This window comes from Coregonus lavaretus, assembly GCF_964263955.1.
Source record: "Coregonus lavaretus genome assembly, chromosome: 32".
Classification (NCBI taxonomy): domain Eukaryota; kingdom Metazoa; phylum Chordata; class Actinopteri; order Salmoniformes; family Salmonidae; genus Coregonus; species Coregonus lavaretus.
This window is the reverse complement of record NC_140019.1, coordinates 1900186-1915326: the sequence shown is the minus strand read 5'-3', so window position 1 is coordinate 1915326 and position 15141 is coordinate 1900186. Positions and strand designations below refer to the sequence as shown.

The 15141-nt window shown below is 43.0% G+C and overlaps 1 protein-coding gene and 1 pseudogene across 2 annotated transcripts in view; one reads left to right on the top strand and one right to left on the bottom strand.

The window, feature by feature from the left end:
- Window positions 1-4624, bottom strand: part of LOC311107605 (motile sperm domain-containing protein 1-like) — a 30862-nt pseudogene extending 26238 nt beyond the window's left edge. The window contains exons 1-2 of the transcript XR_014615872.1: window positions 4531-4624; window positions 470-602 (exon numbers count right to left, since the gene is read on the bottom strand). The product of XR_014615872.1 is annotated as a motile sperm domain-containing protein 1-like (transcript). The remainder of the gene's footprint in view (window positions 1-469; window positions 603-4530) is intronic.
- A 1472-nt stretch (window positions 4625-6096) lies between these two features.
- The window catches only part of LOC311107887 (integrator complex subunit 6-like), a 34954-nt gene continuing 25909 nt past the window's right edge, over window positions 6097-15141 (top strand). Inside the window, exons 1-3 of the mRNA XM_084150473.1 lie at window positions 6097-6418; window positions 6533-6610; window positions 12356-12505. Of these exons, the coding sequence (XP_084006599.1) occupies window positions 6308-6418; window positions 6533-6610; window positions 12356-12505 (339 nt within the window). The 5' untranslated portion in view covers window positions 6097-6307. The remainder of the gene's footprint in view (window positions 6419-6532; window positions 6611-12355; window positions 12506-15141) is intronic.

Below are 15141 nucleotides of genomic sequence, written 5' to 3'. Positions count from 1 at the left end.
ACAATACCCATAATGAAAGTGAAAACATGTTTTTAGAAATGTTTGCAAATTTACGTAAGTATTTACACCCCTGAGTCAATACTTTGTAGAAGCACCTTTGGCGGTGATTACAGCTTCAACATTTGTATGAATTTTAACCACTTTAAAATGGATTTACATCAATAATGTCAAAGCTCATTGAATTACACAATTTCAAAGCCCATTTCATAGAGAATGTTACAAACTGGACTACATTTAGAAATTTACTTTGAAGAGATGGTGATTGGGTCTAAATAGGCTTTTGACGTTTGGTAGTCTTAATTCAGTGTACTGCCATTAACCAAAAGTTAGTCTCTACCCACATGCCAACAATTTTTTTTCAAAATCAAACATCATCTATATAACAAAAGACCAACATTAACAATTGTAATTCAGCCTGAAATGTACAGTTATAGTACTGAGTTTATCAACAAGTGAATGAATGACTTACCTGAATGGATTCAGAGAGCAGGAATCTCCTAATCTGCTCCCTCCCATCTGGGTATTTGATCTTAAAGGTCACTCCTTCAGGCTGCTCTGGATGAGAGATGAGAGACTACCCTCTGTCTTCTCTCCTCTATTGACTACAATATAGATTACTGTTAGTGTTCAGTTATAAATATATTTATACCACAGCATTGTTGTTCTAGAATGGGCATTAAAACCAGTTCAGAAAGAAAACGGCACATAGAAATACATTTAACCATTTATTAAGCAATGAATAACGCAATTCTTGGCGACTATAGGCTCTGCTCCTTCAGGGTAGCTCACTGCCCAAGCAAAGCGTCAATATAAAATAGCCTACAGGCAGTGAGTGCGGTAAGCTATACTAATGCCCCCGGCAGGAACACAGAACCTAACAGGTGGAGGCTGGGGTGGTGGCCACGCCTCAAATATCACTGATTCCTTACGATGAGAAATAGGCTAAATTTGCACCAAGGTCCTTTTTTTTTCCTTTTTTCGTGAGACATTTCATTTTTTCTTATTCTGAAATAGATTTATAGAATTGAGGAAAGGGAGGAGGGGTCACGAAAAATTAGAGTGGGGTTAATATTGTGAGTAATTCTTTGTAGAGTTTTGAAAGAAGCAATTCTGTCAAGCGACAGCATTGGGGTTACCAAACCTAAAATGACCTTTTAAAATGTTTGTTCATGAACATGAAGGGCATTGTAGCGCGGTGGTTACGGAAAATCATGGGGAAAAGAGAGACCAGTCATATACGGGAGTAAATCGTTAGACTCGGTGGCAAGATAAATGTTGCTGTGTCTAAGGGTAGTACAGTTGTGGTCAATAGTTTTGAGATTGACACAAATACTAATTTTCACAAAGTCTGCTACCTCAGTTTTGATGACGGTAATTTGCATATACTCCAGAATGTCATGAAGAGTGATCAGATGAATTGCAATTAATTGCAAAGTCCCTCTTTGCCATGAAAATGAACTTAATCCCCCCAAAAAATGTCCACTGCATTTCAGCCCTGCCACAAAAGGACCAGCTGCCATCATGTCAGTGATTCTCTCATTAACACAGGTGAGAGTGTTGATGAGGACAAGGCTGGAGATCACTCTGTCATGCTGATTGAGATAGAATAACAGACTGGAAGCTTTAAAAGGAGGGTGGTGCTTGAAATCATTGTTCTTCCTCTGTTAACCATGGTTACCTGTAAGGAAACACGTACCGTCATCATTGCTTTGCACAAAAAGGGCTTCACAGGCAAGGATATTGCTGCTAGTAAGATTGCACCTAAATCAACCATTTATCGGATCATCAAGAACTTCAAGGAGAGAGGTTCAATTGTTGTGAAGAAGGCATCAGGGCGCCAAGAAAGTCCAGCAAGCGCCAGGACCGTCTCCTAAAGTTGATTCAGCTGCGGGATCGGGGCACCACCAGTGCAGAGCTTGCTCAGGAATGGCAGCAGGCAGGTGTTAGTGCATCTGTATGCACAGTGAAGCGAAGACTTTTGGAGGATGGCCTGGTGTCAAGAAGGGCAGCAAAGAAGCCACTTCTCTCCAGGAAAAACATCAGGGACAGACTGATATTCTGCAAAAGGTACAGGGATTGGACTGCTGAGGACTGGGGTAAAGTCATTTTCTCTGATGAATCCCCTTTCCGATTGTTTGGGGCATCCGGAAAACACCTTGTCCGGAGAAGACAAGGTGAGCGCTACCATCAGTCCTGTGTCATGCCAACAGTAAAGCATCCTGAGACCATTCATGTGTGGGGTTGCTTCTCAGCCAAGGAAGTGGGCTCACTCACAATTTTGCCTAAGAACACAGCCATGACCAACCAACACATCCTCCGAGAGCAACTTCTCCCAACCATCCAAGAACAGTTTGGTGATGACCAATGCCTTTTCCAGCATGATGGAGCACCTTGCCGTAAGGCAAAAGTGATAACTAAGTGGCTGGGGGAACAAAACATCGAAATGTTGGGTCTAAGGCCAGGAAACTCCCCAGACCTTAATCCCATTGAGAACTTGTGGTCAATCCTCAAGAGGCGGGTGGACAAACAAAAACCCACAAATTCTGACAAACTCCAAGCCTTGATTATGCAAGAATGGGCTGCCATCAGTCAGGATGTGGCCCAGAAGTTAATTGACAGCATGCCAGGGCGGATTGCAGAGGTCTTGAAAAAGGGTGGCTATTTGAAGCATCTCAAATATAAAATATATTTTGATTTGTTTAACACTTTTTTGGTTACTACATGATTCCATATGTGTTATGTCATAGTTTTGATGTCTTCACTATTATTCTACAATTTAGTTGTTCTAATGAGTCCTCCCCAACAAACTAGTGTATAACTAACCCAAGATAGTTTATCTGTGTCGTTTACAGTGGGAAAAAATGAAGCATAGTGGGCAGAACAAGCAAGGAGGAGGGCAAAAGCCAAGCACGAGCTAGCCAGATCCTATTGACGCGTTGTAGCATGTATTTTAATATTTCCGTTAGGGAACACCTCCTCTGTGAAGTGTGGTGTGCACAAACGCAATTCGACCTGGCACTCCTTCTAAATAATGCAATTTTTTACAACTTTGACAAAGCGTCAAGTCTATAAAACTTTGTGCACTGTGTCCGTAACAGATTATAGTTTTGGGAATGGAAAAATTTATTGAGATCAGATGTTTCATTGATGAGAAAATTAGCAGAATGACGACCCAGTTTCACGTAGTTCCATCCTCTCCCACTACCCGCGACTGGACTTCCTCTCACTACCATATCTGGTGGTGAAAAAACGTTCTAAACGGATGCTTCAGCTTTATTAGCCCCTGTGACATGTCTAGGTTACTCCTTCTGTCTGTGTCTCACTCTCTGTCATGTTCAGCCAAGTACACGTGATGGGAAGTTCGGCTCTTTTTACTGACTCAAAACTTTTTGACTCATTAAATTGAAAGAACAAATCTTTCGAATTATTTTGATAATTTGAGTTAGTAATACCCAGAGCAAGCAGGACCCCCTACCTGCGAATGATAAACTAAAAACTTTAAAGAGTCATGATTCTATGAGCCTCTTGTTTCTGGGGTAGGATCAGATAGGGTTAAAGTAGTGGAATAAGGTGATGGGTTTTAATGAGTATAGGGTTATTAAAACATTTCTGTTTTTTCCGATCACAAGTATCATCAGATCCGACTATTAACTGTCCATTTATTATATTGTAACGACCTGGTATTGTGTTCTGTGTTCGTGGGTGTGTTATTGTTCTCATGGGTGCTAGCAGGGGTTAAATATGCCAGGACAGAGGGAAAGGTTGGGGGGGGGGGGTATGATGGGTAATTCTGCTGGGTTTTGAAATGCATAAATACGGGTTACTGTCTCATCTTGCTCTCTTCTGTTCGGGACCCTGATCTGCTCCTATGAGGGTGACCCTTAACTTGACATGGTATATTTGTGTACATTCGGAATTTAGTGGCGTGGGCTGTGGCCTGAACAATAGCCCAGTTTAGGAATAAACCTGTGTTCTGCCCTGCACACCTGGTGTCCGTTTTCTTTTCCATTATGACCCAGCCGGGTCATTACAATATATATTATTATAATTTTTTCTCCCGGTTCCCCTTTCCCATTTTGTATCACAAAGTGTAATTGATCTATACTATAGTTCTGTTGGGGGCGGTAATGCAACATATTGGATGCCAGCCGCCGTTAACCCTCACCGATGAAGAGCCTCTCATTCACATAGGGGGCTTGTTGGAGCTGTCATTTGTGACTGAGACTTGTAAACGTGATTATTAGGCATACAAATAAGATTACGTATTGATACATTTGAAACGAGGTCTAGCTGTGGCCGCAACCGGACTAGATTGTGAACGACTCTTGGCGGAATGCATTGCTTGACTGCCCTGAGGGGTGATAAGTAGGGGTGTGCTGAATCCGACATCGCCAAAGGCCTACTCCTATTCGGAAATTGACAGTTGAAAGTTGGATCGGGTGATACTCGTGATCGAAAAAAACGGACATGTTTTAATATACCTATGTAGATGTTGGCAAAATACGGAGGGTGTGTGTTTGTGTGTCTGACCTGTGTCTGTGTGTCCTCAACTTGCAGCGGGCAGACAAGTTTGCTATCAGTCAGAGTGTGCATCGGCGTTCCATTTTTGTTTGTACCCTCGCCCCGCTTGTTAGATATTATACACGTTGATAGCGAACGTCCTTGCCATTTGATTGATCATAGTAGCAGCCTAACAGGATGCAGCAGCAGTCTGAATGGTCAGACCGAAAGTGATCGGGAGAAATTATGAAGCGAGTAGACAGAGAAATACAGCTTCATTCTATCCAATCAGAGCAGCAGAATCAACGTACAGCCCACCCTTCTGTTTACAGACGAGAAAAATAGCCAGTTGAATTATTTAGACCACGAAGCACCTCACTTGACTGACCTGAGAAAGATGCGTGCGTGCATTATTTACCGTTAATTACAAAACATATTCGGATCATAATCGTATCCATAAAATTGTCCATATCCGTAACGATACTTATTTTGTCGGCACACCTCTTGTGATAAGCACAGTCGTTCGCGAACTGCAGCCCCGCCAAACGATTCGTTATCGAGTTCGAGTTTGTTGAGCAGAGGCTGTGTATGTTTTGGTACTACAAAGCTGTGCCCATCAAAACATTCAATAATCAATGAATTGCAGTCATTCTTGCACCATGCAATCAATTATCAATCAATTATTATGTATTTTTCTTCTTTAAGCTCATTATCTATTTTCCTGCGCGCATATGACAGAGCCGCTGAGCTGGAGGAGCGTGTATTAATCCTGCTGTAGGACTCATTGCGGTCAGCACTACAGGTCAACCGATCGAGTCACTCAGAAAAACGAATCATGACTATCGAGTCAGTAAAGAGTCGTTCAAAAATAACGAATCGTTCGCGAACTGCACATTACTAGTAGGCCTACATAAACACAGGCAGAGGGGCGGGTGCTGCATATGTCCCATTTAGGAAAATAGAGTGTCCCTACTGTCGTTAAAACGTGTTCTACATAAATTACACAATGATTCTAAAGTAACAGACATGATCACGCACCAGCAGCAGAACATTCCGTTTCGAGGACGTGCAGGCACGCATTCGCACTGGAGCTTTTGCATTAACATGGCGTTTGTAGGTGCTGCTTGCACAGAGGAGATAAACAGGGAGGGGAAGGTGGAAGGGACGGCACGATTATTATAACGATTGTACGATGAGGTGACTCTCTCCCACCCTCCCCCAACAAGACAACAAAACGGGAACATGGGACCGGGGTCCTTTATTTTCAGCTAACCATACTGTAATTTTAGGTAATATATATATATTTTTTGTATGTATGTATGTGAAGTAATTACAACGTTATACTATGTAGAATAGAATGACCATAATCAATATCTTTAGAGGTAAATACGAGTAATGCATCTTCTTGCACCAGTACATGGATCCCCTCTCTGCATGATCATCTGTTTAGCAGAACAGAAGTTAGTAGTAGACGGATGAGAAAACCGTCTCTCTCGACCTCGTAACACACAGTATTTATGGAGGGCAGGGAGTGGCCACTGTTGTCAGGCTCAACCAATACGATCGTAGTGGTGGACCGAAGGCGTTTCACTGTTCAGAAGAGAACTTCTCTAACAGCGCGAGTCCAGCAGTACTTAGGAAAGACCGAGTGAAGAAGCGACAAGGGGTGGCTGTATGACCCTCTTTTGGGGGATCTGATTATAACAAAGATATATACACACATATATGCAAGCCCCGGCCGCAAGATGGGTCATATGACGATAATAGGTATTTGAAAAGCATATACCTATATATCTATACATTTAAGATGCCTATTTTACTTTTCCTGATAGACACGTCCGCTTCTATGAATCAGCGCACTTATTTGGGTACGACGTATCTGGACATTGCTAAAGGCGCTGTTGAGATCTTTATGAAGGTAAATAATTTCACACCGACTTTTTTCATCTTACTATTTGCCTTGATGAAGTTGAGGGTCCCTTTGACATATTCAGTCTAAATTAACATGTATTGTTTCATTTTTTTTAAACAGCTGCGTGCCCGAGACCCGGCTAGTAGAGGCGACAGGTACATGCTAGTTACATTCGATGATCCACCATACGGCGTTAAGGTAAATACTGTTACATTGTTTTTATATGTGATTAAGGCGCGGATATTTTGCAGACAGTGAGACGTTACTGTCCCTCTGGTTTGTAGCTGCGGGTTGGGCGGCATCCCAGTGACGAAAACGGCACATTTTTGTAAAAATACCGCAGACCGGAGCTATGTTACCTCTGAACATGGCGGACATGGTGTTTTTGTGTTGGAATTGGAAAAGCTCTATGGTGTTGAGAAGGAGGCGGAGAGATAGATGTATTATCTATTGTGAGGTCGTTTGTGGGCTAACTCAGCCGGGATTGGTCAACTGGCCTGCACCTCTTGTCGAGCCCTCCCCTTGCATCCGTTCTATGGCTGAACTCTATACAGCACCCCCATTGGCCAATATGGACTGGGCAACTCAAACTTATTTGATTTGATAAACCCCCCTTTATTATAGAAAATTATAATGTTCACGTGACACTCAGTATTTTCATCTAAATCGGAGTTTAGACCATAAGGTGCCCATTCTGTAGTTCACACAATCATAACTTAAATTTTTTTAAAAAAAATTTAGTCATTTAGCAGACGCTCTTATCCAGAGCGACTTACAGTTAGTGCATACATAATTTTTGTAGGTGCATATGTAGGGGCATGGATTATTATTATTATTTTTTTTTTTTTTTTTTTTTTTTTTTTATAACTTCATAATGATCGAATGCCCTTATAAAGTGCCAACATCATAACCTTCTACAGTATGATTACATAATAATTTCCCAATGCCTCCACCCTCAGCCTTGCACTCATATTATAAACAGTGCCCTTTATCAAAAGGAATATAACATCCTAGCCCACACCAATAATTAAGCAACAGGGAGAGGCAGCAGGTTATAATTTTAACACTGTGCACACATAATAATGTAATAATGTGGCATAGGGTTCGCCAGTGAAGTTAAATGAAAGCACATAAGACTCATGCCTTAAGGCATTTGTCATTTAGAGTAGAGTTTTCTCTTTCAAACAATGACAAGGGGCAGGTGGAATGTAATACCATTTGATACATATCCAACTCTGCCTCAAAGCACAAAAATATAGTGGAATATGATCTTCATTTTAGAGTATGTGAGAGGCACCTAACCCCAAAGCTCTCAAACATGTAAAGAATCTTTCAACGACAAGTTATCTCAATTAACAAAACAAATAGGTGTGCCTATTTTGATTTACCCATATGAATCTGGCAGTCACTGCATGAGCTAGCTTTATCATCTGGATGCCAATGAAACATTACATCAGACTTAGGAACATGAGTAAGCTGTTGGGGCTAATTTGCTGTGATGTATCTGACAGCCATGTATTCATCCTTTATTAATGCACTGTCACATGTCTATACATGCACCCGTGTTGGGGATGGGCACATACTTAGTATAAGTAGCCATATGTCAAATGAGTAGTGCTGTAGTGCATTGCATGTGGCATGTGGCAGTCATGTTTTGAATGTTGGTATAGTATAATGAATGTGTGAAGGTCAACTGCATGCAACTGCATTGTTGCTTCTTCTATGGCTTCTTTCATGTGCAGTGTTGCAGAGGTTCAGAAGGTGTGGCTGCATCAGACAGCTTCATCATGTGTATATGTGCTGCTGCTGTATTTATGTGGTTTGACTTTGACAGTGACAGTACTGTGGAGTGGCTTATTCCCTGGCATTTCATTAGCTTTGTCTCTCTGGCAGGTGGCCAGACATCCTCCCATGGGCTTTCCTACACCCCCGTCCCTCCAAAACATGCACACATCCTAGTCTTCTTTCATTCTTTCCCTCCAAATAAATGTTGTGGTTCATTAGCTATTCCATTTTAACGCCATTGGTGTCAGAGTTTGTTCAGTTTTTGTTTCTGTATTAAATTATAGGCCCAGAAAGGCCTATAAAGCTCCTTCAGAATTTTCTTTGAGGGCATTGTTCCTGATTTGTTACGTATTAAGGGGTTATTGTCAAGGGACTTTTGATGAAACTATTCAAAAGCACAAGTGCTAATGGTTCTGGAATATACATAACTAGCTAACTGCATGGCTACTGAAATGTCCATTGTCTGGCTTAGGCACCTGGGAGAGAAAGCTCCTCCCTGTATTAGGTGTTGATGAGCAGAGTTCGCACAATAATAACCCAGCCTGTAATGTCTCGCCTGCCCTGCCCGGTGAGAAATGGAATCTGACTACTGAATGTGTGCACTTCTTCCACTGAGCAGCATAGCTTTTTATCTCTGTTTTCATTATTCATGAGCTGATCCATGGATACGCTGCTGGATAAAGACAGCGCTGTCTTTTCCTCCTCACTAGTCTGAGCTCACTTGCCCTGTTCCTGGACCATCGGGAGGAACGTCATTCTTCTCTTCCTCCTCCTGGGGCAGGGCAGATTTTTTTTCTCCATGTGTATTTAAAAAAAATCTTTCACACTCCTTTCCTCTCTGGCAAGACATTGTATTAGGCAGATGTTGTGTACTGTGTGTGTGCTATATTTGCTGGAGCAGTTCATCCACTTATGAGTCAACTAGTACACAAAAGGCCACAGGGAAGGTTGTGCTAAGTTGTTTTGAGTGTGTGGTGGGGTTGAGTTTTACAAATGTTCAACATTGTGTTCTAATCATTCAGGCATGTGTTTACTGCCCAAGCTTGGCCAGCCCTGCTCTGCCTGACTGCCTATATCCTTCTAGGAATCTTGTTCAGGGCTATCATTCACATGCCTGACAGGTAGATCCAGCTGCTTTATACAATGAATAGCCTAGTAATACAACTGTATACTTGCATATAAGGAACATTTCTGCCCTCTCATTCTTATGGGATTCTGGTTTAGGGCTACACATCCCAATAGGAATTCCTTTCCCCTGTCTATTAAGGACTTGAATCCTCTGGGTGTCTGTCGTGTCCCACTGGGTCTGTACTGTTGTCTGTACTAGTGTCTGTGAAGCTGTGGGAATTCTGGGAACCCCTCAAACATTAATGTCACAGATTGAGGGAGAGTCCAGCTGCACAACCTGCTCCGCTTCACTGTCTGTGAGTCTGTGACCCCCTTCCCTTCCTTGTGATCACAGCTCTTTGGGCCTGTTAAGCAGCCTAGCTTTCACTGCAGTGACAGCTCTGCTCACAGTGCTCTCATCTCCTGCTCTCATGACCAGTTTAGCACCACCCTTCTGAGTCTGACACACACAATGACATGATGTTTTATTTTTACATTCTACTGAATGGGTGTTGGTGCTTTCTGGTGTGCCTGACTTGTCTGTTCAAGTTCCATGAGCCAAGGCCTCATTACATGCCTTCAACCTGGCACATTTTGGTTCTGCTCCTAAACTAAAGGATCCCGGGAACTTTATTCATAGGAGTCTGCTTCCTCATAACTGGGGCTTTTGCGAGGAACAAGTTGTTATCTGTCTGTTTATGGAAAGCAGCCTCCTGTACTGCAGTCAGTGTGTGCAGGAACCCAGCATGATTTAGCCTAGTAATATAATAATAATATGCCATTTAGCAGACGCTTTTATCCAAAGCGACTTACAGTCATGCGTGCATACATTTCTGTGTATGGGTGGTCCCGGGGATCGATCCCACTACCTTGGCGTTACAAGCGCCGTGCTCTACCAGCTGAGCTACAGAGTACCCTGGCTCATAGACTGATTTATTGGGGATGGGGGTGCCTATATACAGGCACAATGACATATACAGTAGATATATTTTTGATTATATATAATGATGACGTAATCACTTTTTTCATTGTGAGTCTTTTTCTTGGCACTCTAACCCGGTGTCTGGGTTGCCGAGAGACAGACACATTTGAAAACGATGATGTCAGTGCTACAACCAGGATGTAGGCTAGCTCTGTGGCTTTGTGTCCTGTTTTATCCTATGTTTCCTAGATGCCTATGTTTGTAGCCTATGTGTCACCACATGGCATGAAGCACAACCCAATGCAATAAATAGCCTACCACAACACTGTCGACAATTCAGCCACAATATCCTAATCCTTCCCCATACTTTACAACATGAGAGTAGTGGGGCACATTTCTTCTAATGCATACATCCTTGATCCTCTTTCACTCTTTTTCATGTCTCCCTCCCTCTGCACCAACTGTGACCCAGACAATGTTGTGATAAAAGGAGAGACTCTGATTGCACACTTATACACAGCCTGCAATTAATTGTTGATGTGGAGAGAAAGAAAGAAGGTTGGGTGAATGACTCTGTCACCTGAATTATTGAGCCTGCCAGTAGAGGTTTTGTCTTCAGTGAACGTAACAAGACAAGATGGTTAGCTCGAAATCCCACTCGCTTAGATACTCAGAGGATGTAGGCGTGTGTGTGTGACTGTGTGTGTGGGTGCGTGCATGTGTGTGTACGTACAGGAGTGTTTCAGTGTGTGTTACTCCTTTGTTTGTCGGTGGGTTGGGCTCATCAGCCCAGTGAAGTAACGCAACATGCTACTTCACATTTAAAATTGATTAAATATCGTTTTATGCTATTTTTCACTACTTTAACGTTTTACAAAATCAAATCACATAGTTTATTCTCACTTCAAAGATATGCATCCTCTATTACAAATCTCTCTCTGTGTATAATTACATTGGAGTAAACAAAACTCCAAACATTCTAGAGGTCATGCCTTGTATCCAAGGACTACACATACTTAGAAGCTTAGCCTACTCTTTCCCATTGTATTTCCTGCTCTGTGTCCATGTCACCTCTCTCTCTCTCTCTCTCTCTCTCTCTCTCTCTCTCTCTCTCTCTCTCTCCTTCTCTCTCTCTCTCTTTCTCCTTCTCTCTCTCTCTCTCTCTCTCTCTCTCTTTCTCTCTCTCTCCTTCTCTCTCTCTCTCTCTCTCTCTCCTTCTCTCTCTCTCTCTCTCTCTCTCTCTCTCTCTCTCTCTCTCTCTCTCTCTCTCTTTCTCTTGCGCTCTCTATTTAGGAAGCATGGTAGTGCTTATTGTGGGGCTAGTAAGCCTGCAGGTCATCCGTAGATTAAGCATAATGCTGTAACAGTAAGGTACTTGACCTCAGTGGAGGAAAGAGAGAGCAGCGACTCACTCCCACTCACCCACTAGGCTGCTCTCCCACGGGAAAGCCCTGGTCTCATGTGATGAGCAGCTTCAGGATGTGCTTCAGCAAGAGCCAATAGTAACCATTACTTTGTGTTTTGTTTTTTTTGATATTGTTGTCCACATCACAAATAAGCCTACAATTTTCATGGTTTAATCGTGTTATTTAATATAGAGGCTCATTTAGGATTAACACCTGACATTGTGATAATACATACAGTGGGGAGAACAAGTATTTGATACACTGCCGATTTTGCAGGTTTTCCTACTTACAAAGCATGTAGAGGTCTGTAATTTTTTATCATAGGTACACTTCAACTGTGAGAGACGGAATCTAAAACAAAAATCCAGAAAATCACATTGTATGATTTTTAAGTAATTCATTTGCATTTTCTTTAGCCTATATGAGTATGGGGGTTTTACTGTATCTTGTAACCCATCACTAATATGCTTAATATGAGTGAGTGTGGTTGTTTGTGCGTGCAAAAATGCCTCTATGCTCCGGGGTCAATGTAATTTAATACTGTGTGTGTGAGTGTGAGTGTATGCAAGGGAGCGTGTGTTGTGTCCACTTTCATGACTGGACTGTTTATGCAGGTTGATCATGCAGTGTGATGATGACGCAAGCCTCCTTCTGCCTGTCTGAGTATTTATTGCATTCCCTTCATGTGGTGTGTGTGGCACACTATCCTTGTGTGTATTTCAGGCGGGCTGGAAGGAGAACCATTGTACATTTATGAGTGAACTGAAGAACCTGCAGGCATCTGGACTGACCACTCTCGGTTACGCCCTCCGTGCGGCCTTTGACCTCCTCAATCTGAACCGCCTCGTCTCCGGCATCGACAACTATGGACAGGTATGCCTGACACACACACCTCTACAGACCATTTAGGCCTACACCTGTGGTGAAGTTTTCTTCTGATATTTGTTATGATTCTTTATAACAAATCATAATGAATATCAGGCACTAGTTAACTTTCAAACATATTATTATGCACAAGTATTCTGTAAAATAGCATGCAATACAGTGCATATAGATTTGAGGAATATTAATTCAGTTTGTATATACACTGCTCAAAAAAATAAAGGGAACACTAAAATAACACATCCTAGATCTGAATGAATGAAATAATCTTATTAAATACTTTTTTTCTTTACATAGTTGAATGTGCTGACAACAAAATCACACAAAAATTATCAATGGAAATCAAATCTGGATTTGGAGTCACCCTCAAAATTAAAGTGGAAAACCACACTACAGGCTGATCCAACTTTGATGTATTGTCCTTAAAACAAGTCAAAATGAGGCTCAGTAGTGTGTGTGGCCTCCACGTGCTTGTATGACCTCCCTACAACGCCTGGACATGCTCCTGATGAGGTGGCGGATGGTCTCCTGAGGGATCTCCTCCCAGACCTGGAATAAAGCATCCGCCAACTCCTGGACAGTCTGTGGTGCAACGTGGCGTTGGTGGATGGAGCGAGACATGATGTCCCAGATGTGCTCAATTGGATTCAGGTCTGGGGAATGGGCGGTCCTTAGCATCAATGCCTTCCTCTTGCAGGAACTGCTGACACACTCCAGCCACATGAGGTCTAGCATTGTCTTGCATTAGGAGGAACCCAGGGCCAACCGCACCAGCATATGGTCTCACAAGGGGTCTGAGGATCTCATCTCGGTACCTAATGGCAGTCAGGCTACCTCTGGCGAGCACATGGAGGGCTGTGCGGCCCCCCAGAGAAATGCCACCCCACACCATGACTGACCCACCGCCAAACCGGTCATGCTGGAGGATGTTGCAGGCAGCAGAACGTTCTCCACGGCGTCTCCAGACTCTGTCACGTCTGTCACATGTGCTCAGTGTGAACCTGCTTTCATCTGTGAAGAGCACAGGGCGCCAGTGGCGAATTTGACAATCTTGGTGTTTTCTGGCAAATGCCAAACGTCCTGCACGGTGTTGGGCTGTAAGCACAACCCCCACCTGTGGACGTCGGGCCCTCATACCACCCTCATGGAGTGACAAACAGCGCCGGAGAAGATGGCTGCCGTTTTACAGCCCTCTAACCAATTGTACTATTATGTGTGTTTTTCCGCGTTATTTGTAATTTATTTTGTACATAATGTTTCTGCCATCGTCTCTTATAACCAAAGAGAGCTTCTGGATATCAGGACAGCGATTACTCACCTCGCATTGGACGAAGATTTTTTCTTCAACGAGGCGTTCGCGAAGGATATCCTACAGACACCCGACAAGGCCCAGATCCCCGTCATTCGCGTGATGAAGAGACGGAGATATCGCGGACGCAGATCCGGGTGCCTTGTAAGGATCCGACGGCGAGCGAGTAAACTGCCTCTCCCATCAATCCTATTAGCCAACGTTCAATCTTTTGAGAATAAAATTGACGATTTAAGATTACGGTTATCCTACCAACGGGACATTAAAAACTGTAATATCTTATGTTTCACGGAGTCGTGGCTGAACGACAACAATGATAACATTCAGCTAGCAGGCTATACGCTACATCGACAGGACAGAACGGCAGACTCTGGTAAGACAAGGGGTGGCGGTCTCTGTATATTTGTAAACAACAGCTGGTGCACAAAATCAAATACTAAGGAAGTCTCGAGGTTTTGCTCGCCTGAGGTAGAGTATCTTATGATAAGCTGTAGACCACACTATTTACCAAGAGAGTTTTCATCTATATTTTTCATAGCTGTCTATTTACCACCACAAACCAATGCTGGCATTAAGATTGCACTGAATGAGTTGTACAAGGCCATTAATCAACAGGAAAACGCTCATCCAGATGCAGCGCTCCTAGTAGCCGGGGACTTTAATGCAGGGAAACTTAAATCCGTTCTACCTAATTTCTACCAGCATGTTAAATGTGCAACCAGAGGGAAAAAAACTCTAGACCACCTTTACTCCACACACAGAGACGCATACAAAGCTCTCCCTCGCCCTCCATTTGGCAAATCTGACCATAACTCTATCCTCCTGATTCCTGCTTATAAGCAAAAACTGAAGCAGGAAGCACCAGTGATTCGGTTAATAAAAAAGTGGTCAGATGACGCAGATGCTAAGCTACAGGACTGTTTTGCTAGCACAGACTGGAACATGTTCCGGGATTCTTCAGACAGCATTGAGGAGTACACCACATCAGTCACTGGCTTCATCAATAAGTGCATCGATGATGTCGTCCCCACAGTGACCGTACGTACATACCCCAACCAGAAGCCATGGATTACAGGAAACATCCGCACTGAGCTAAAGGGTAGAGCTGCCGCTTTCAAGGAATGGGACTCTAACCCGGACGCTTATAAGAAATCCCGCTATGACCTCCGACGAACCATCAAACAGGCAAAGAGTCAATACAGGTCTAAGATTGAATCATACTACACTGGCTCTGACGCTCGTCGGATGTGGCAGGGCTTGAAAACTATTACAGACTACAAAGGGAAGCACAGCCGCGAGCTGCCCAGTGACACAAGCC